Genomic DNA, 22,536 nt, shown 5'->3' on the forward strand with positions numbered 1-22,536 from the left:
AGCTCTAATTCAAACATCTTGCTCTCTACCCATGTTGCAAACGAACATTGCTCCGACATTAATAGTCCACCAACATACAGAAACGTCACAACTTGTAACTTACAGCACATACTGTACAATTATATGCGGATATCAATTCCATTTGCTGTTCACAGATGCTTGTGTATCTAGAGGATCATTCAGGAGTCTTCTCAAGTTGGAAAACTCATCTATCACTTTGATTCAGGAGTTTTTTGTATCCTGAATGGTGCTTCATTTTGGCAGTTTATTTCATCTGCCAGGCACTGAGTGTGAACTCTTGAAGCTGTCTGTCATTAGCCAGGTCTGCTGCCGTCTTAGGCAATGAACAATCCTTCCATAAGCATAGTGCATTCAACCACCCTTCTGCCCCTGGCACAACACACAGAGGACAGCACCTGGTCACCTACCACTTTACAATCTGAAATAATGGGAGATGTCTCATGCTGGGTCAATACCACTAATGTGAACAGGATAGGTCTCTCCTACTGAACAGACCACCCTGTCATATTTTGCCAGGGCTGTATATAAATTGATTAGAAATAATATTCAAGTGGAATGTATAAAACCAACAGCATACATTAATGATTTTGTAATATTCTACCCTTCCTTGATATGACAAAGGATGGCGGGTATTTCAAATTCAAGTCTCAGACAGTGCAACTGCAAAATACCTTTTTTGCTAGACAAACACTTAAGAGGAAATGACAAAAGCAAAACCACTATACTTTTAAAACTACAGTAAGGTAAAAATTGAAGTTCTTGTTTTTAATCCCTTGTAGTATGGCTCACATGCTAAACCCACTGCTTCCTGCACTCAGCCAAGGACACATTGATTTAGTTCTCCAATCCTTCTGCATAGTGCAAACCTCAGGTAGGGCTGTACAGTACGATAGGTATTCTCTGCTGAAAAGGGGAAGCTGGTAGTTCAGTCAATCAATACATGCCTACACTGGGCTGCTCTCCAGCACTCAGAAACCATGAATTCACACCTCACTGCCGATGCAGAATCAATGTGTCAGGGCTCTGCATACCAAGTATGCACAGGAATAGAAGGGCTGGCCTTGCACAGTTAAGAAATGAACGAACCTCTGCATGAAGGAGGGGAATCCATTCTTTTTATTTGTACTCATTCAGTGCTGTATAACATATCTGAACTAAAACTCCTTTCCTTTTTACAGATCTAGAAAGGTATACTGTAGCTTTGAAACAGAAGTACTGTATGATAGGATTGACATTGAGAGTTTAACTTTTATTTTGCCCTGTGGTGCTAATGGTCTCAAGGAAAAATGAAAGAAATTGTTAAAATAAATGTGTTTTTTGCTACATAAGCTACAAATGGCTTGAACACATATTTTAATCAGGAACTTAGATTTGTAAAAGCACTGTAGCAAAACTCTTGTTTTGCAACCACATTTTGTGCATTTGATTTGTGGGATACAGTGATATCTACAAGAATGCTTTATTACCAAGAGCGTCTTCACATTCTGGCAGCATTTAATAGAGGAATAGAGCTTTATTAGCAAGTGATTTCAATCGAGTATCACTTATGTAATTAAGATCGTGATGCTACTAAGTATTGAATTTTCAATTAAGAAACTTAATTGTCACAGGGCATATGGGTCACTTCCTCTTACAACTCATACAAAGACATCAGTGAATTAAAGACTTTCCACAGATGTCAGCAAATCTAGTGTAGCACACTTTCTCCTGAAAATTTTATACAGTGACCAAAAATATTCATTGGGCTAAAACTTTACTTAGTTTTTAACAATTTAGATTTCATATTTGTTTTTATATCAGAACCATCGCACTACACACATTCCATATACAGTATGCCTTCACTATGAACTGAGATAAGACAATGTCTTTAGTGCAGTGGTGACAATGAACTGAAAAGCAGTTTTTAACCAAACTATTGCTATGGATCTTTTGTACTGTTCTGAGGTCCTCAAAACAGAGATCACACTGCTGCTGCAAGGGATATGAAGGACCAGGAGGTGGTGCTTTCTTCTAGAACACAAACCAATGCCCCTAATGACCGGAGATACCATGCTGTACTTGGTGCTATTCTTCAGATGAAATACAGTACCATACCAAGGTCCTGACTACTTTCTCATTAAAGATCCCACACGACTGTCAGAAAGAGAAGGCTGTTAAGCCTGGTGTCCAACCCAAAGCCCACTCTGGGCTTGTACAATCTAGCATTCCTACAGTTCCCCTTTCATTTGACTGGTCAATTCTCTTCATCATGCAGTGAGGCTGCTGAATGTCTCGGATGAGTGCCACACTCCTGAGGAATTATTTAGAAAAGCAGCACTTTAAATATGCACTGATGTTTTTTTGTATGCTTAAATATTTATGACATACTGCCCTTTTCCAGAGATATTTAAAACCATACTGACTATTAAGTACAGCTTTCGTTAATAAACTTAAGAGATGCATCACAGCTACCGTGCGACACATTTATGGTTAAGGCTGCACTGTGCAGCGCAGGTTGAAGCTTAGAATGTTGCTCAGTTTACCCTTCTACACCTACTGTACAAAGAAAATCAGTCTTTGGAAGAAAAAGGGATGCTAAACCGCTAATCTGTGTGAAGGGGCTAAAATATCTAAAGTACAAGATGGAATAATGCATTGCTTTCTATTAAAAAGCAGCTATAAATGTATGCCTGTTAAAAATGGAAAAATGAAATTAGGTATTTTCTCCACACCAAGGCAGATAAGACAAGTTCAAAGGCCTTGATAGAGTTACCCATCTGACTGAAAAACAGATTCTTATTTTTTAACAAGAAGCTCCCAGTTAACAGTCCGCAGTACACTACACGAAAAAGCAAACTCCACAGTTTTACTTTGGATGCAGTCAACCATAATGTAACACTGACATCCAGTGGTAGACCACTGTGTTGAACAACTGATGAATCTGGGAAAAGATTCACTTTTGCTGTTAGATGCTGGCATTGGTTAATAATAATAATAATAATAATAATAATAATAATAATAATAATAATTCTAAGTAGAGCTTTAAATTGCATGACAATATAAAAGAGCACATTTACTAAGCTACTTAATTTCAGAATAAAGTGCTGAACAGGGGTTTCAACAGCTAATAGAGATGTCTTTATTTGTACATTCTCAGGTTGCTTTAAATGAACTTTTAAACAGGAATTTCACATCAAAACAAGCTTGAGACACTCAATGAATCAGTTTAAACACCACCATTTTCTATAGCTTACATATAAATCCTTAAAAACCTAACATTGTTACTTGTTGTTGCTATTTTGCAAGTCACTTCAGAACAGGGTAAGCTTGTTGCCTGAATAAATAAGACTCATAAGAATACCTAGACTTCAAACTTCGGTGAAGACTAAATAGGAAGCTTGTGTAATTCTTCCCATTGAGAATTATAGGAAATTTAAGCTTCACAACCGGGATTTTGTTATGCTGAAAGTTAAAGAAAAGAAACAGATGTTTCGGCTATGGAGACTTCTTCAGGTGTGTAGAAGGCTCCACTGCTGAATCATGTTTCTTTCCTTTGCCTTTAAACATTAAACCTGTTCCTTGCATTTTAAAAAACGGCCAATAAAAATTAAATGTTTTATAAAGCATTTTGTAAACCCACTTTGACTGCACTATTCTTAAACAGATGGAAACTATGCCTCACCCTGTAAAACAAACAAGACAGACCTGAGGCACGTTAAAGACATACTGACCAAAGGCCTTAGTTAATTACCTGAACATAATGATGGATCAACGGGATGTATTTATTTTTTCCAAAACACTTGTGCATCACCAGCTAATCACATCTTAGACCTAAATAGAGAACTGACAACATTTAATGTCAACCACAGAGTGGAGAAAACTTGTCATGAATAAATTAACTTCACAAATGCTATTTCTACTTTTTAGAAATTAATAGAGATATTTAAATAAAAATGAAAGATGCCATCATATATTCACTCACTTTGGAATTGGTAATCAAGACTCATTGACTACAACTCCTATACACCAAGTGAAGAACAAGGAGGACCCATCAGCATACTCCACAACACATGGTCCAAGATTCACAACACCCTACAGGAGAGGTAGCCTCTCTTGGAGGAGTGGCATGTCTCCAACACACCTGCAAGACTGTGTGAGCCCTGTTCATCACAGGATCCACTATATCACCAAATGCCCAGAAGTCCCTTGCTGACGAACACCCACCCTAACCCAACTGCACTCCACAAATTTGCACCACCAGCCAGAGTGCAGGTGGCTAGAAAAAAAATAAACTGGTCAATAAAATATCTTCAAATACCTCATAGATTGATCCATCTGCAAAGTGCATCACTCCATGACCTTGTCTTTGGTCAAGAATCCAGTCTCCTTCATACTGATCCCCATTTCTGCAAAGCACAAAATATACAAATCTTACTTTAGGATGCCACAGCACAGATGTTTCTTTTTTATTTTATTCATCATCACCAGAGCTTACAGTATATCAGACACTACACATTAAATAAAACTAAACTAAGCAGTAACCTGCAGTTTATCCCCTGTCTTATGCTTTTCATTCTTTAATCTAAAAAAGTGGAACATTAGTATTTTGCAACACCCACTCAAAAAACAACATAAAAAAACAAATCATGTCATTATGGAAGCTTATTAACAACAAGGTACAATACTCATATTTTCCCCTAAGTGTACAACAAATTCACAGTTAACAATAACACGACACAAGTGAACCATTTGCACGATTATGGGAAAACAGGTAATACCGAAGAAAATACACAAGCAAGGAATAGGGTAACAAATGAGAACAAGCAAGGTAAAAAAAAAGGAAACGACGAATAACAAGCGCGACCACAGCAATACAAGCACAAGCAAAAACAACAAAAAAGCCAAAGCTAACAAAACAAGCGAAAGGTCAAGCAATACACGTTGTAAGTTGAGCCAGAGCTAAGGGAGTCAAAACTTCTTCAGGTATTTAAACTTGAGGTCTGGTTGCCGATTGGCCAGGAGTTGACTGATGATGTCACAACTACAGTGACGGCATAGTGATGGACCAATGGGGGGCGTTACCTGAAGGAAGTGGAAAAAAAAAAACACAGACACGCACGGGGACATAACATTCTGTATATACAGTACCCAAGCTTCCACATCGCATCCAAACACATTTACATTTTTTAGCAGTTTTACCTGTAAGTCATTTGTCCTTCCCCGTGTTTCTTATTTTTGTGAAAAGAACCTTCATAGATTTGACCTTCCTTGTCTACAAGAAACCCATGTCCTATACAGTAGAATAAAAGAAATACATACAGATAAGCATTATTCTTTTTTATTCTTGCTCCGGATTCAGAAATAAATGGGAAAAATCAATGTTATATCTACAGTGAATCTTATATTTCTAATTAAATATACCTTCTCTTAATCCAAAGGAAAACTCCCCTTCAAACCTTTCACCAGTGCCATACTGCATCACCCCATACCCATGCAGCTCTCCAGAGTTAAACTGCCCTGAGTAGGTATTACCTAATGGAAAAAAAATAAAGTTACACAGACCAAAACACATTCTAATTAAATGAACCCTTAATGATTCTGTCTGTAACAGTTTGTAAGTGCAATGCTCATGCAGTAGCATATAAGTTAAAAAGTGCAGATTTACCCATTTTATGTATAATGTAATGTATACATTTTAAACTTATTTAAGTTGTGATTTTCACAGGTTAAATTCCCTGTGCGATCTGTATCACTAGTACTCCTAGGCAAGTAAAATTATCAGCACCTGTAAAAAAAAAAATGTTTTTTACTAAGACACGTGAGCGCTTGTTTATTTTTGTTTAATATGCCAAAACATGCAGCAATCTCATACTGAAATATTGCCGTTACATCACCTCACTATAGATATAACCAGCTTGAGTTCTATTTCCAACGGCATTGACAAGCTGAATGCAAATCCAGTTAGGCACACAATGATTTCTATAAGATGTCGTTTGAAAGCCAATACAACACGAAGCTTTAAAGCATTTGGAGGCTCAGAGAGGTTCAAAAGGGCAACGCAAACGGTGATATCATTTATTAGATATCTGAATATGGGCAAGAAAGTGAAGCACCTCCCTCTGTAGAGCTTCCCCTGATTGAATTATTTCTTAATAATAATACCTAGTTTGTTTAAAAAAACATCTGCAAGTAAAGTGTAAAACTCACCTGAGCAAGCCCAATATCTCAACCCATTCCCTTCTATTTCTCCATTGACAAACTCGCCCTCGTAATAACTTCCATCTTTCATCACCAGTTTTCCATGACCTGCAACAATTAAACTTTGCGTGAAGCGCGTCTAGTGAAACAAATCGTCAACTCACGCACTCAGCGGGTGCATTACCTGCGTTTCATTATACTAAAGCGGTTGCGTTTAAATCCCCAAACAGCTTTAACATATATTAAATGGAAATCAACATTACTCGTTCAACAATTTAAATAATTTCGTATATCATAAAACCACAAGGATAACCTACAGTAGTACACATTGGTCATCCTAGCACTGGATGCTGATCTTCCTTCTGCAATATATCTTGACATGAAAGTTCAGTTTTGGATAGTTTACATAGGATTGTATTCAACAACAGTAAGATGGTGCGTAGTGGGATAGAGTAAAATAAAAAAACAATCAAACAAACACATACCATGTTTTTTCCCCAATTTCCATTGTCCCTCGTAACGAAAGAAACTGTTCGGGTAAACGTACAAACCGTATCCTAAGAACAAGAAGACAAAGTGCAAAATTCAAACCCGCAGCCCATGACCAATATTTTAACTTCATTATGAAACCATGGACTTTTAAATAAGCATCATAAACTACAAGGATCATGCAAAGTTTTAATACGCACCGTCTCGAAGGAGGCTTTTCACTTCTCCAACGTAGTACTGGGAGTTTCTCTGCTGTTTCTGGGAGGCAGCCATCTTCCTCTCTGCACAGAGTCCTTAGCAACGGAAAGGGGGCGGTGGGGGAGTCAGGTGAGCTAGGCAGGTGTTCTGATTTCATTTTCCTGGCTGAATGCGATTTGCAATTAATTTCAACCCTGTTTCAAATTCTTAGTTTCAGAACTGTACTCGTCCAAGTGCGCTCCCGACATGTAATCAATTGCACCTCTGAAGTATGAAGTATGGTATTTTTTTTTAACGGAGTGCAAAAGTACGTATACTGTAAACGAGCAAATTAGATCAATTAAAGGGATTCATTAGCACTAATGAATAACAGCTCAGTTGGAATGACAACACGCCCAAATCAAGAGCGGTAGTGCAGTGCGCACGTACGGTGTTGAGGAATTGTTACCTTGTTTTCTACATAACTAAAATATCACATTTTAAAATTAGAAATACATACGACATTATTTTTAGAATCCCTATTCTTTGTTAGCCTAAGACGTATGTCTAGCTTAAGAACAAAGTGTCAACTATAATTCAGCCCCATCTCACTCATCTGGTTACTTGTGGCTAATTGATCTGATCAGCCAAGTGCTTTTCAAAATAAATCAGGGAATCAGCTTCCTCGACATGGCTGAGTAGCTCATTCCAGACTCCCTCAATCCTTTGTGTAAAAAAGTGTCTGACGTTCTGTATTTTAAATGCATTTCATCTTAGATTACACTTGAGTACTGTTGTTTGTTTCACTGTTAATTTTGAAGTGAATTGTCTGTCAATCCCTTTGAGGATTTTGAATACTTAAATTAAATCTCCTTGAGGTTTTCTCATTTCAAGACTGAGAAGAATCAGTTATTTTAATCTGAGAGTAACGTAATCTTTTAAGGCTCAGAATATATCCTGTTGCTCTTCTCTGAATTAGTTACAGAGAAACAAGATCTTTTTTGTGACATGACCAAAACTGTATAAAATATTCATATTTAGGTCTAACTAGCGCATTCTAAAACTCTTCACTACAGTAGATATCTTAATATTTCATTTGCATCCAAACGTAGTCTCTTCAAACTTGATGCTTCTCACTTTATATTAATAGTTTGTTTTTGTTATATTTATGAAATGTCCAGTACAGGTCTACATTAAATGTCAGCTGTCAGGTATTTATTCTGTCTTTCTGAAGTTACTTTACTGATTATTCTCTGCAAACTTCAGTAGTTCTGAGTCTGGATCACAATGTAGATCAATGCTTTAAATTATTAAGAAGTAGTACCTCCAAGAGGAGGCCATATGGCCCATCTACCAATGAAGAAACTAACCTGTTTTTCCTACTGACTTTAAGTAGTCCTACTATTCTGTTTTCCCCTTTGTCTCTGTATATAGTGTATATGTATATATGGATTTATGGTTGGGACTGAAGACTTTTTTTAGATGTTCTTCTACGTTCATGAAAATGCACTGCTTTCAATTCATTCATTATCAGAAACCCACCTGGTTATGGTTGTATAAACATGAAACTTCCAGAAGCATCAGGTCATTATTGTAATTATTACTATTAAAGGGTGGTGGGTGAAATCTTTAGACCACTAAGCTACTAGAAAACAGTCAAGTCTGACCCATTGGTCTTCTGCTGCCTGTAACTTTATGTTCTCATAGAAAATGTATTTATATTTGTAATGACATCTACAATAATTAACAGAGATCCACCTCTTTATGACTTATACAACAAATTGAAAAAAGTTATGAATAAATATTGATTTTGATTTACAGTCCAGATTTCATCATTCATCATGCCATGTGTTTAACGCGTTAATCATTAAAGTGTCTGATACATTTTCGTTTTACTCCTCTACACTCTTCAGTTTGAAGACAGAGGGTGGAGACCAGTCATCTCCCACTGTCCATCTGGTGGCTGAATCTGTTAAAAGGTTCCACATAATGGAAAAGGGAAACAAAATCAGATAGGTGATTACATCAGCTCCCCTTAAATCCTAAGAATTGTTTCTATGGTAACCCTCTGGGCCTCAACAGTTCTAGCCCTTTGTAACACCTGTTACATAACTAATTTTGTAAAATAAAAGTTCACACAAGCAGTGATTTAGCAGCAGTTCTTTCTGCTACCCGCGAAGTCTTGCTCAACTGGTGTGAGACTTCCCCCAATTAAATCCAGGATGTCAAGATTCATCAATCTGGCATCTTGCTCACTCAATAAAAGTAGACAGATTCACAATCCATTCAAGTTAAAGCTTTGCAGGAAACTCTGCATTTCACTTTTTGATGTTAAGACATTAATATTGTTGGACTGCTGAATTTGCCATCTTCAAGCCAGGGTTTCAGATTTTTTATCATGCTGGTGTTCCTTCATCCTTAGTTTTTTTGAATCCCAGTTTTCTTTATTGTAAAATTCCTTAGGTGTCTTTTCCCAAAGGCCGTAAGAGTTTGCAGCCTTACTAAGCATATGAAGTTCAAGATGCGTTCCTTTGATATAAGTTAGTTCTGTTATAATAGATTTAAAACTAATTGCTTTAATGTAAAATTTCAAATGAATCTAACACCCAGTGCAAATGCGGTAAGGAAAATGATTTATTACCATTTGAAATGGAAAATGAACAACTTACTGTACATACTGTATATACACATTTTGGTCTCAGGCCAGGAGTCTTCTAATTATGTCAATAAACACAAATATGTCTGTTAGATCTTGTCTTTATTTAAGAAGCATAAAAATTAAGAGAACAAGTACTGTTGAAATTACTTAAAAGAAAGAATCCTTTACTTCTTATTTTTAAATGTCTAACAACAAGTGATGGGTGTACATTTCATTGCTAATTCTTATTTCTAAAGTAACATTACTGTATATATATTCTGTACATTAAGTGAGATTAATACAACAATATGAAGCAAGGACGTCAGAGTGTATTTCTTTAAAAATGATGTACTCATACTAGCACATAATTGTTTTGATTATCAAAAACTGACATTTAAGAACTATTTCCTGGATATAAGTTTTAAAACGTGAAAGTAATGCCTCTGATAATTTTCAGCCAGAGTTGTTATTGAACACTACAGCTTTATAACGAGATACTACAATAATAAGGGAGGAGAAACAAACTTAAGAAAACTACTACAGTGCAGAGCATTCAACAATGCAGTGTGCTTTTAAGCCTGATACCCTTTCTGACTGGCACATGAATATGTTCGCACATGAATATAACATAAGAAAGAATGATAAAACTTTAACTACACATAGGAGACTACATTCACGTTTCACATACAGTAAATATTAAGGCTATGTCTAAGGAATATTTGATGGCCATGTCATGATTCCTATCACCTAATTGATAGTAATTGCAATATAACAAGTAGCAGTAAAAACATTCAAAAGCAGACCCAGTTCCGAATGCTGGTCCACATAATTAGAATATTTCCAACACAGATTATTTTATATTGTATATTATCCCCTTTTACAATATTATTCCAATGATAACAGCCAAATTCTTTATTAACAACTTTCTTTAATTGATGTCTTTCCTAGATTTTCTTTACTAGCCAGTGAATTGCTTCCAAACTTTTCTAACAATACCAAAAGGAGATTTTACATACTGTACTGAATGTAGCCACAACAGCAAAAATAAAAATAATCTCTAGTAAGGCAGTAAATGATTAAGAGTCTGAACAAAAGAAAGATCTGCCTGTTTCCTGGCAGTCTGAGATGACACAGCAAGTCAGAATGTGTCTGTGGAACCTGGCAGTAGAGGCATCAGGGATTATATTAACAGTCAGGTGGGGCAGGGAATTTAATAAACTTTTATACAATTAGAAAAGAATAGTTATTTCCTGTATAGATAGCAAAAATCAATTTAAATTGCAAATCTCAAATCACCAAAAACAACTACAACAGAAAATAAGGTTCCAACTATCCCACAAGGAATATTTCCATGACTTTTCTACAAAAATTCAACAAGGGAAACATCTGTCATTGCCTCTCACAACCAACTTTCATTTTCCATAGTTTAACCACTGGAGTTAAATTTATTGTTGTGAATCTTCCAGACCTGGAAATGAATAAATATTTCCCAGGACTTTTAGGATGTGTGGGAACCTGAGAAGGCTCATAAGTTTCCATTTTCGGAGGTAATCTGAATTTATTTCAGATGGTTTGTTTTTCTGGGGGGTCTTCATACAAATGAAACAGTTTACCAATCAGAAACAGAGACTGTATATCCTGCTTGAGTGGAGGAAGGTACCGTGACCTGTGACTCACCATATGTAACTAAGAAGTGGAGGCTTAGAGTGGGTATGAAAAATACAGAACACTTGATTCAACAACCCAAAGATATTTGTTTTGACAATACATTGACTAAGCTAAGGTAAATATAAAGTATATTGTATGCATGGCAATTACAAAGAGAAGACTATATGTCAACATATTTGAACATTTCACAGTGGAAAAGGCTTTTTTTTCCCCAATGGTGGCAAAAGTTATCATTCCTGTGGCATAGTCTAGAAGACAGACCAGCAAAATAAAGAGAACTTGACAGCCAGTATTTCTGCCACTGTTAGTTATCCTGCCTACCAGATGTTAATTGTGGTGTGATGTGAAATAAAAGAAAGTACGAAATCAACCATGGAGCTTTCTATGCTTTGCTCTTCTCTGAGGGTTCCTGGGTTTTCTTCACAGTGCTGCTTCGGAAGCGCTGACTCAGTTCATCAGAGAAAACAGAGCAGCATGCTTTCTGCAAAAAAAAGGAAAAGGAGATCTGTGGCCTATGAACAACACAGAGTGACATCTCCTTCCCATTTCCTAAGGCACTGGGAAATTATAGAAAATAAGAGCTCAGCTGAAAACCCCTCAGTTTCATCGAGGTTAGACAAGATGCAATTTTAACTGGCATTTGCACATCTTACTCCTTTATCCAATATGCTTGACTCAATAATTGTCTTGTATTTTTCCACCTATAATTGGGATCTTTTCATTTCAACTCATTAAGCTTACATTTTTGTAATTGGTTAAGCTTACATTTTTCACAGTGGATGTACAGTTTGCAATAAAAATTAACTGAATAATAAGGCAACAGCTTTTTGAAATCATTTTCTCTATGGCATTTCATCTTGCCCAGTCAAAGTGCTGTATAAAAGACAGATCCCATTAAAATGCGGGCCTTCCCAAATGCAAACCATGCTACAATAAACATGTTTTTTTAATCAAAGTGAAACTGTTAATTTCGTAAATGGAGAGGGTTTCAAAACCTGTAGTGCTATAAAAATGAAGCAGTGCAGTGCATGTCAATGAAGCAACAAAACTTTACTCTTTAGCAGTATATAAGCCCAAAAACTAATAACTCCCTTTCACTGAAATACTGATGACCCAGATATTTATTAAGCCAAATATCCAAAATATACATATAGAAAGATAAAAAAAAGCTAAAAGCATGCTATATTTATTAGCTTAGATGTCTAAAATCAGTTTGGCTTTTCTCAAAAAGAACCAGTGAAATGACAGTAGCTAGCTTCTGAAATACCGTTTGTGCGGGAGAGTGCAGGTTAAACTTACTCTCTGCTGCTCCGCACTCATCTTGGACTTGAAAGCCAGCTCCAGCACAGCCAGGAAGACCCCCAGAGCCAGCCCCACAGCCAGAACCAGGAAGATGCCCCCCAGGCTGTGAGGCTTGAGTGGCGAGCCCTCGACGTCCCCTTGCAGGCAGGTACTGGCCCACCACTTGTTCCGCAGGTAGTCTAGGTCCCCTGATTCACTCATCTCCAGAATGGCCACACTCAGGTTCTTCACCAAGGGAGAGCCTTCAAATAATTCTAGAAATTAATCTCCTTATAATAGGTTTACTGTGATTATAAGGCATTCTATAAACTAATAACCATCTATAATAATACTTGTTTAGAATGTATTGTGCAAGAAGAACAATCAGTAATGATATTGAACCATGATGTAGAATAGCTCTTTTGTTCAGCAATGACAGTGCTTTATGACACTGGTGTAACAGTCAGATATCATTATTGTATAATGCATTGTATATTCGTTGTAATTCAGTAATGATCATATAAACTGTGCTGTACAGTAGTAATTATTCTGTAATAATGGTGGACTGTTATAATTAAACATTACATTTTGTACTGATGTTTAATACTTCCATGTTACTCATATAAAAATAAAATATATCGTATTGTATTTGTACTGAGCTTGAACTACTGTACGTTTCCTATTACCTACAGTATCTTCTGTTATGCGTGTATTTATTAGGGAAAATTATTTTCCATCCTGTTTCTGAGGTCCCACACAAAAGCTACCGAACCTCTAAATTTGGGAATAACATCCTGATAATTAAAGAAAACATTTTGATGATAAGTATTATTACTGTATAAACATATATCTTATAGAAATACATTTTTAGAATAAAATGGAGCTTGTTCTGTAGATGTACACACATAATAAATGGGGCACTGGATGAAAGAAGAAAAGAGACTGATTTCAGCTGCTGTTACCAGTCTTTACACAGGATTTATTTATGGTTTATCTTTTTTTCTCTACACTTTTATCATTTTATTAATGTTACCATTAACACAGCTTGGTCTGCTGTACCGGGAATAATGCTGATGAAAAAGCTCACCCAGAGAAGTTGCAATGCTGTAGCCTCTCATCCCAATCACTTCAGGCACTCTCAAGAGGTTGCAATATCGGGCTACTGCTAGGTCTAAAGACACAGACTCTCCAATGAAAGCGAAGGTCCCTTCCTGGGCCCTGCGAATCCCTTCATCCATTGAGCTCACAAAACTCTGCCTCCTCTCCATGTGCTCATAGATCATGCGGTAGGTGGGGTTCTTGGAGTTCTTAACGTATTAAAAAGCAAGAAACACATTTATCACTGTGTAGCATCAACACATGGGAAATCTAAAGTGCAGCAATGAAAAAAAAAAGTTTGCCACTGGCTAACATTAACATTCCTCATATTATTCAAAGATGATTAAGAAAATGACTGTAAAATGTTCCTGCGTTAAGACTGCATGAAAGGAGCAATGTGATGATCAGTTCTTCATGTTTAGATCTGCAAATATGTCTAATGCAGCTGAAGTCCATTGGTGCAATTTATAAGGACATACAGTTGTAGCTTCGTGTACAGTTATGGCTTCGGACTCCTAACCGGAGAGCTGTGAATTCACGTCCACACTGTAGACTATAGGCATACTGTATAATCTAAGGCATGATGATTAGAACTACCAAACCGAACCCCCAGCGTTTGATTGTCTTGGGGTGCCTCTCTGCCTGGAGTTTGAATGATCTTCACATACTTGAGTGCATTGTTGCTGAATACCCCAGCTTCCTCCTACTCTCAAAAGAAAGCCATGCAAGCTGGGGTTGATTTGGATTGGCTACTGTAATTGTCCCTTTCCAAAGGGGTTTCTAGGGAATTCAAGGGCACCATCCTTGGAGGTTGTTCCCTGTAAGACTCGTATTATTCATGTGACAGTGGTGAAAAGGGCAAAATGAGCATGACGAGCTAAAGGCATCTTTACGTTTGTGCCCTTTATGATGCCTAATAGTACCTGTCAGAAAAGGTTAATTACACGTGGCAGAACCGCAGGCCATGAACAAAGCACTTCCACAGAGAATTTATTCACCTTGAAGAAGGCGAGGGTGGAGGAAGTTCGCAGTGTTCCGTACTCAATAACATCCTGCTTGGCCAGGTCCTCGAAGCTCCCGATGGAGAACTGGGTGGTGTCTGAGCCCAGCATGGAGCTGAAGTTGGCAATGTAAGAAGCCAGGAGCACTACTGTGAACAGCCACCAGATGGTGCTGATAACTCGCACAGACAAGGCTTTTGGCTGTGGCCCTGCACCTGATAACCAAAAAACAAATAATGCCTTTAAATTTCTAAAAAACAAACACTTGACGCACAACTTATAAAATGTACTGTGCAAGTTAACTTAAAATACACTTCTGAGCAATTTTTATAGTTTCACGCTTCTTCATTCTATTTTTATAGGTTGATTTTTAAAATATCCACACACCAGTAACACTTGAGAAAACACATTTTTAATTGCACATTGTACAATAATTCATTGTGAATTATACTGACAGACATAAAAGCAGAATGTTTTCCCTCTGTCAATATACATGTGTACAGTAAATTAAATACATATTTCTTAATGTTTTATCTAAGCTCACCACAAAATGTGCTAACACTATCTTTTCCTGTTTCATTTCCAGGTGAAATTCAGTTGTATACCTCTGTCTTAAAGTCTTGGGTAAAGGAAAAGGTTCCTTTAGAGAAGCAGAAATAATGAGCCAAAAACTTAAGGTGAAAAGATAGTTAAAAGAAAAGTATATTATAGCCCTTAGGAGGCTCTTTCATCTCTCGCAGTACAGATAGAAAGGTATCAACAGTTTTCAGTGTGTACTGTATATACAGTATATGGAAAGATAACATCATGTAACTTACACTGAAAAGCAAAAATCCCTTATATGTCATAAACCTACACCAATTTTATATCTTCTTGTCAGTTGCTAAGCTACTTGTTTTCTTCACTCGTGCTAAATGAACAAGACAGATTGAGCTTTTGGCTGTGTGCAGTATGTTTCTGATCTTGTATTTCTCTGTGTCATTAAATGCTTTCTTGTCCTTCCCTGTTTTATCATGGCAAAAGCACACTGAGACATAAAAAGCAAAGTCAAATGACAAATTAGGAATCTCCAAAAATCCCTTATATGTCATAAACCTACACCAATTTTATATCTTCTTGTCAGTTGCTAAGCTACCACCCTGAGGTGAACCTGGAGTGACCTTTTTAATTTGAGATTAAAGGGCACCAACTTACTTCCTCTTAAAACAGCTCACATACTGCACACAGCCAAAAGCTCAATCTGTCTGACATATCTTGTTCATTTAGCACGAGTGAAGAAAACAAGACAAGCTTTTGCAAAACCACGTCACGACTACTTCTGCTAATGCACACACAGTGTAAGTTTATGAATCGATCTCTATTATTATGATGCTCATGCATATACGTAGATTTGCACTCCTTCAGCCTCACAAGGAATTCTTGACCATGAAGAAGACGAAAACAAATTCTGCACCCCCTTTTGTTTTCTCTGGAATGAATTCGCTATAACATGTTTGCCTTGTCTTGCACTGTTCCCCACTGAGCTGACGCCCATTGGAAATGTCAGAATCTGCTCTTTCATGCACCCAGAGCACACAAGGCATTCATGGGTACCTTGTAGGGTCAGGGCTCCAGCGGCGTACCAGAGGCTGTGGAGGAGTGTGAAGTGATTGTCTTCACTCTGGGGCTCGCTCCACTCACAGGGGCTCATCCTGAATGACAGCACAGCCAACAGAGAAATGTTACAAGGCCATGGAGGACAACCTCACAGCACGACTAGCTTTGCTGTGTCTCCTTTCACTTTGTTTGCACCCTACACCCTCCTTGCACTTTAGATGTACGTTTATTTTATTCGATTGTACATTCAGAAATCGAACTCAAAGCAGCAAAAGAAAAGTTGTAAAGCAGGGCTCAGAAACAGTGAATGACAGGTGTGAAAACCACAGCTGTCTGAACAAGGAGAGAAAAGGTTACCCAGGCAGATGAAATGGCATGCAAGGTTTTTGCAAGTACAACTGTGGAGAAGATCTGTAGAGAATATTAAAAAAGAGGCACATTTGCATTTTCACATGGTTGACTGTAGTACCTGGCCACAATGCAGAGGCAGAATGCCGTCACTAAGTAAGCAATTAATATCCCAATCCAGGTCTCCTTGGAGAAAGGGTTGAGGAACTCGAAGAAGTTCGCCTCTGAGGTGACCAGATCCTTGCGCAGGATGATTCCGATGCCAGTTTGCATGAAAGGCTTGGTCATCTCGATAGCCTTCTCCCTGACTGCGGTGACAGTTAGAGGAGCCACGGCCAGATCTGCCTCCTGGAAGAACAGGGAAGAACTTGACAACGGCCAGTTTTAGCCCTCAAAGCTTTTCTAAAACTTTTTTTTTCGGTCACTTTTCTATCCTTGAAAAGTGTCTCAGAAAACCAGCCTCTTGGCCACACGGAGGGTCGAGTCATTCCGATGCTCACCCCTCGGACGACTTCCCCAACCATTCCGTTCCAGTGGCCCTCCGCATCCTGACGTCCATAGAATCCGTCCTTGACAAGATTAATGTTGTATCTGAAGTCCAGTTTCTTGGCGATCTCATTCAAAAGGTCTATGCAGAAGCCTTCAAATTCGGTGCCTTTCTCCATTGTGTATGGCTCTTGCTGTAGAAGAAATGCACAGCAGAAATGCAGAGCGCATTAAGCCATGGCAATCCTGTTTTTTCACAAATGAAAAATTTACTCACAGATCCTTGGAAATGAATTAATTTACAGCACTATAAAATGTTATTGTTCAAGCTACTGACCAGAATGTCTCTTTTAAATTTGGCTCAACGATGAAACCCCATCATTTGTCACTGTCATTTTTAAAAAGGTAAATCAACAGGCGAAAACTGAAATTTAAGTAGTATGAACTGAATTTTTCTGCGAGACTCATATTGGCACAAGAGATGTTAAAAAGTCACATTCATTAAAATAGGCCAATTAACAAACACTTTTCCCTGAAAGATTCTTCCATTACTACCGTTTCTTAACTGTTTAGTAAGTATTCTCCCATGAACTACCTTTATAGTGGTGACTGTTAATGCCTTCACTTCTCGTCTCATTCTGCTCTTATCCTGGAAGACGGAAAAAAACAGAACAGGATTTTAGTCTGTAGAATTTGTTTTTGTCCCTCTTACCCATACTGAAACACATTTCAGTTATCAACAGATTTTTAAAATATTTATACAGCATATCTGTATTTGTAATCTCATTTGGTTGTACTGGTATGTCCAGTAATTCACCCGCCATCATATCTTATGACTGTTGTGTCTTTGACCCTGTAATTTCTGTGAGAATGTTTAAATTCCCCTTGTGAATGATCTCCATGTTTCTGATCTCCATGTTTCTGATCTTGTATTTCTCTGTGTCATTAAATGCTATCTTGTCCTTCCCTGTTTTATCATGGCAAAAGCACACTGAGACATAAAAAGCAAAGTCAAATGACAAATTAGGAATCTGCAAAATTACCTGATACTTTTTTAAACAGAAACTCATAAACGGGTACCTGAAAGACATATCCTGATGATGTAGGAACATTGTAATTTAAACTTCAATTTAAATAGCACTACTGTATATTAAACACACCAATGTAAATGTGTGTATATGTTTGCTTTGGGTATTACAAGACATATTTGCTGTCTCAGTTTAGTGTCTGTTGACGTCATGTATCATATTACATTTAAAAATCTCTTCTTGTAACCAACAGTCAATTTCTTTTGTTACACAAGAAGAGATAAAAAGTACATGTGTTCCAGAAACAAAGCGCTTACTATACCTTCAAGTCAGAAGACCCTGAAAAGGAGAGAACAAAATTAATACCCATACTTTGATAATGGAGAAGTTTAACAAATAAAACAAATGAATTGGTGACCTTTTCTAAACACAGAGAAAATGTAATGTTTGATTAGCATAAAATGTTATTGGATGCAGAATGACTCACTCTTAAATTCCTCAGTAGAATTTCCACTAATGGATTAAGCATGTATTTAACTGTTTAATAAATTGGAGGCATCTTACAATATTTAAGGGTGTGAGGTTTCATGGTAGTTTTGGCACAGTGTTCATCTCAACAAGCCTTCAGAGAAGAACAAAACCAGTAGATGTGCTAGACACTGTGATTGAATGGGCTATTTTCATGTCACTGTCAATATCAACTTTTTTCTAATATCTTTTAAAAGATATTAGTCAAAGTCCTGTGGATTTTGTATTAAAATTTTAAATCACAATGCATTCATGGACTGCTCTTGACTTTCATTCACCTGGAATTAAACCTGATGAGTCCTTTCAGTGTTGTTCTATTTCCAAAAGAAGTGTCTAAAGACCTCTTTCAAGGTTGCATATATAGTGGTTTTCTTATGTGTATTTGTCCTGTCACTTTCTAAAGTGATTCATTTGGTTTGCTTTCCATAGTAAGGGAAATGGTTAAACCAGATCAAAGGTGTAGGTGAAGAGTAACAAACACACAAAAATAAATTGTAAACAAAGAAGAAAAGCACTTACAGACTTCAAAAGCCCATTATTCCCATTATTCCCACACAAAAAATTCAGTCTCCAGCCTCTCGAGCTTTATAAATGGTTTGTTTAAAGTTATTATCTGTTTTTAATGCATAATTTCCTCTAACTGTGTTGTGGCTTTGTAAAGGCTATTATTGTGCCTTTTATTTTCCTTGTGGGGGTTGCTAATTCCTTACTTTACCAGGCACAGACAAAGACACTCTTGTACTTCGGCATTTTTTTCCCCCCGAAGCCCCTCTCTCCTCGGCCAAAACACTTCTTAGTGCTGTACAAAAGGCTCACAAGGAAGTCGTGAGGGTCAAACAAGGGCCTGCATTGACATCCTTGTGCTCCTCCCGCTGCGGTACTTAAGAGGGGGCCAGCCAGCGATGTGTTCCGGCGCCCCCGAGGACTGGCCTTGCCAAAACGGAGCCCGTTTGGCTCGGCCGGTGCAGCTCCTCCGGCACCGACATTTGTTCGTTACCACAAAGTGTGACCAATGCCATTGGCCATGTCAATTCAGCATGTCAGAAAGACAGGCCAGAGAGCAGACACAGTCACAGGGGTCTGTCAGTATCATGGAGAGCTGCTGACATGCATCATTGCCTCCTTTTCAAAATATGACAGATTACAAGCCTTAAAAGCCCTATCATTCTTTTTTTTCTCTTGCACATTGGCCGCTAGTTAGGCAGCAAAGATGGATTTGATTTATTACTATCTTTGTTTTTTTAATGTCTCTTTTGAGTTCCCAGCAAAATGCTGTGTGCCAAACAGGATGCTGTTTGATACTCTGATGCTATGCCCAGCGGAAATTCCTCAGTGTAAACCCAAACCGCTTTCTCCATCAGCAACAAGCTGAAGATGTCTGGCCTCTCCATTTTAATCTGAATATCATAGACAGGATATGAGCGACTGAATGAGCCAAAATAAAAACACTACTGTATTGTTTCAAACAATAAAACACAGTGATCTGATGCACTCCAATTTTCTAACTCATTAAAATGCACCCAGCTTAATTTAGCTTGAGAAAAATCTATTACAAATAGACAAGTATTATTAACTTATTTAAGCAATGCCTTTATCGCAACATTTTATATTGTAACTTAGATTTATACCCACTTTTTGACTTGGGCATTTTACTGGAACAATATGAGAGAAGTATAGGACATTACTCAAGGGTACAACAGCAGTGCCCACTTAGGATGTGAACCCATAACCTTCCACTTACAAGTCCAGAGCTACCATCACCACTACTACAGCACCAGTTTCTTAGACTGGAGATCACAATCATAAAGGTAGCCAGGGGCATCTGTGCAGGGTAGCTAAAAAGTACAGGGATTGGCAGCCAAACATTATGCAGTGACAGACATTTTCAACAGCTCCTTAAAGCAAATCAGAAATAATGCTAAATAAATCTTCTTCCTGTCCTTTGAAATAATTTCCTTTTTTATTTAGCCTGTAAGCCATCACTAGCGCCCAAACAGCAGCACCAGCGAGAGATGTTCAAGACTATTAAGGATTTTAAAGAATACATTTCACAAATTTCAGCACATAACTTCATTGATTGCTGCTCATGATGCCTGTTCTAGAAGGCTTACCTGCAAAGCAGAATTCAACTAGAAGCAGGACAGTAGAGCACAGGAACAGCATTGTAGCCCCCTTCATTGTAATCAATCTGGACCTAAAAAACAGTGCGTTACTAGGAGTGGCCTTAGTAAAATTAATTCAAAAGTGACTAGGAATTTAATTAGATCTTTAAAAAATTCTGAGGTCTTCGTTACAGTTAGAGGTAGACATTTCAGGTGTCTGCTACAGAATTCTAATCATTTTGACCATGACATATTCATCAGTACACGTCAATGATTACAGTAACAGCATATTTGCAACTATAAAAAGTACTAATACTCTTAAATAATTCCACTAGCAATTATTTTAATGACAATGTTATTTTGACATTTTCGCTATACTGTATGGTTATTTATAGTTATACACATTTTCAGGTTTTTCAGCTTTCTACTACCAATGTAACAGTAGCTTACAGTCTGTTTCAAAAAGTACTGTCACTGAAAGACTACAAGATACTGCTTGCAATCGCATTTTTGAATTTATAGAGTATAATGGTGATATCAGTACCAATTTGAATTTTCAGTGCATGTCACTTTCACATTTATAATACATTTATGTTGCATTAATTTCACCTGAGATATAAAACAAGAACTTGACTTGTCCAAATATAATAGTTTCTTTTAGATATACTAATACAGACAACCTCATGGTTGACGTTTTCTAGATGGTTTAACATACAGTACATGCCAATTAATCATTTAGATTGTTGAGGTTTTCAGAAAGAGTACTTTATCCATATTACTCCTACTGTATCAAGTGGTGGTGCAAATACAGTATACAATATAACATGGTACAATTACAATACAATAATTCGTACTGTGCAATTCCAAATTATGGGCAAAAGGATGCTAAACAGTAATACCGAGGTGAAAAGCACAATTCGATGACTTCTCATTGTTAATATATATCCATACACTGTTTACAGTATATCAAGTACAGTTAGTGTGAAGCAGACTCCATCCCACTGAAAACAAGCATTTCTTACCTTAACTATTGTCTGTGCCTTGAACTGTAAGTGTTCAAGTGAAGGATTAGAGTGAGGTTTAAATGATGTATCAAGACCCCCCTGAGAAAGTGGGGTGTCCAATGGAATTTGTGGGTGGAGAGACTACAGTTGGGACGCAGAGTGCAGGGAGAACCATCTGTTTGGCTTTAAGTCTTTACTGGGATGGGGGAGCAGGAGGGGAACAGAATTCAAGTTTCAGTCAATTTCACACAGAAAAAAACTTTTCGTTCCTCTCCCTTCAATGTGCCTCCTCTGCTCAGATCAGTTATGTAACACAGCTGCAACACAGAACGAATATACTGAGAATTTAGTTTTTTGAGTGCATCTCATCTTAAATAACTTCCAATACTTCTCAGTCTGTCAGGATGGGCATTTGTCTCTTTCCTCATACATACTGAACGTGCACAGAAACTGCCTATCAAAACACCTGCTGATTTAAGAAAACATTCTGCAGCAGAACAAAGCATTTCATTTATTCATTCAAAATTTAATTTATTTTCAAATAAATGTACAGTAACTGCATTTGCTATTTTACACATTTAGAATAATCACTCACCTAGAATTGCAGGAAAGCACTGCAGTCACAATTCTAATGTCTTTATTTCCTAATATTGCACTGTTTTGTTTTTCACAATATTCTCTTGCTATCGCCACAAAAAATAAGATTGTAACCAAGAGACAGCCATTTAGCCCACACACTTACTGCATCTCTAATATAATACTGTCCTTTTCCAGGATGGTCAAGATTACCATTTTCTAGATAGTATTCTCCCTAGAAAATGTCTTGAGCAAAGTGTTTGAAATTCCTGTTCTTTTCTGCTGTAAACCAGTTCAAAGATAGAAAAGCATTGCCTT

The 22,536-nt window shown here is 37.3% G+C and overlaps 2 protein-coding genes across 5 annotated transcripts in view; both read right to left on the reverse strand.

Annotated features, from left to right (window-relative positions):
• LOC107075574 (MORN repeat-containing protein 1) overlaps positions 1-6,994 on the reverse strand; it is a 165,296-nt gene extending 158,302 nt beyond the window's left edge. For all 4 annotated transcript variants that reach the window (XR_011183659.1, XR_001477079.2, XM_015337156.2 and 1 more), the window contains exons 1-6: positions 6,888-6,994; positions 6,684-6,755; positions 6,208-6,306; positions 5,422-5,532; positions 5,200-5,290; positions 4,319-4,406 (exon numbers count right to left, since the gene is read on the reverse strand). Coding sequence is in view for 2 of the 4 variants with exons in the window: in XM_015337156.2 (XP_015192642.1) it covers positions 4,319-4,406; positions 5,200-5,290; positions 5,422-5,532; positions 6,208-6,306; positions 6,684-6,755; positions 6,888-6,960 (534 nt within the window). In the remaining 2 variants the exon portion in view is untranslated. The remainder of the gene's footprint in view (positions 1-4,318; positions 4,407-5,199; positions 5,291-5,421; positions 5,533-6,207; positions 6,307-6,683; positions 6,756-6,887) is intronic.
• Positions 6,995-9,480: 2,486 nt separating this feature from the next.
• LOC102688828 (probable glutamate receptor) lies at positions 9,481-21,763 on the reverse strand. Its single transcript, XM_069183920.1, has 11 exons — positions 21,661-21,763; positions 20,648-20,730; positions 18,331-18,347; positions 17,576-17,629; positions 16,995-17,174; positions 16,616-16,842; positions 16,144-16,241; positions 14,548-14,765; positions 13,539-13,758; positions 12,470-12,714; positions 9,481-11,651 (listed from the first exon to the last, which is right to left on the reverse strand). Exons 2-11 carry the CDS (start codon positions 20,712-20,714, stop codon positions 11,553-11,555), a joined length of 1,425 nt encoding a protein of 474 aa, XP_069040021.1. The 5' UTR covers positions 20,715-20,730; positions 21,661-21,763; the 3' UTR covers positions 9,481-11,552.
• Positions 21,764-22,536: the final 773 nt, after the last annotated feature.

The sequence above is a fragment of the Lepisosteus oculatus genome, chromosome 25 (genome assembly GCF_040954835.1).
Source record: "Lepisosteus oculatus isolate fLepOcu1 chromosome 25, fLepOcu1.hap2, whole genome shotgun sequence".
Taxonomy (NCBI): Eukaryota; Metazoa; Chordata; class Actinopteri; order Semionotiformes; family Lepisosteidae; genus Lepisosteus; species Lepisosteus oculatus.

What these genes read in the sequence shown, in the direction of transcription:
- LOC102688828 (XM_069183920.1), bottom strand. Translation starts at nt 20,714, where the DNA reads ATGAAGGGGGCTACAATGCTGTTCCTGTGCTCTACTGTCCTGCTTCTA. An exon ending in TGCCTCTGCATTGTGGCCAG is followed by an intron (nt 16,242 to 16,615) that starts GTACTACAGTCA and finishes GCTGTCATTCAG; the next exon opens with GATGAGCCCCTGTGAGTGGA. An exon ending in TGGAGCCCTGACCCTACAAG is followed by an intron (nt 14,766 to 16,143) that starts GTACCCATGAAT and finishes TTTGGTTATCAG; the next exon opens with GTGCAGGGCCACAGCCAAAA.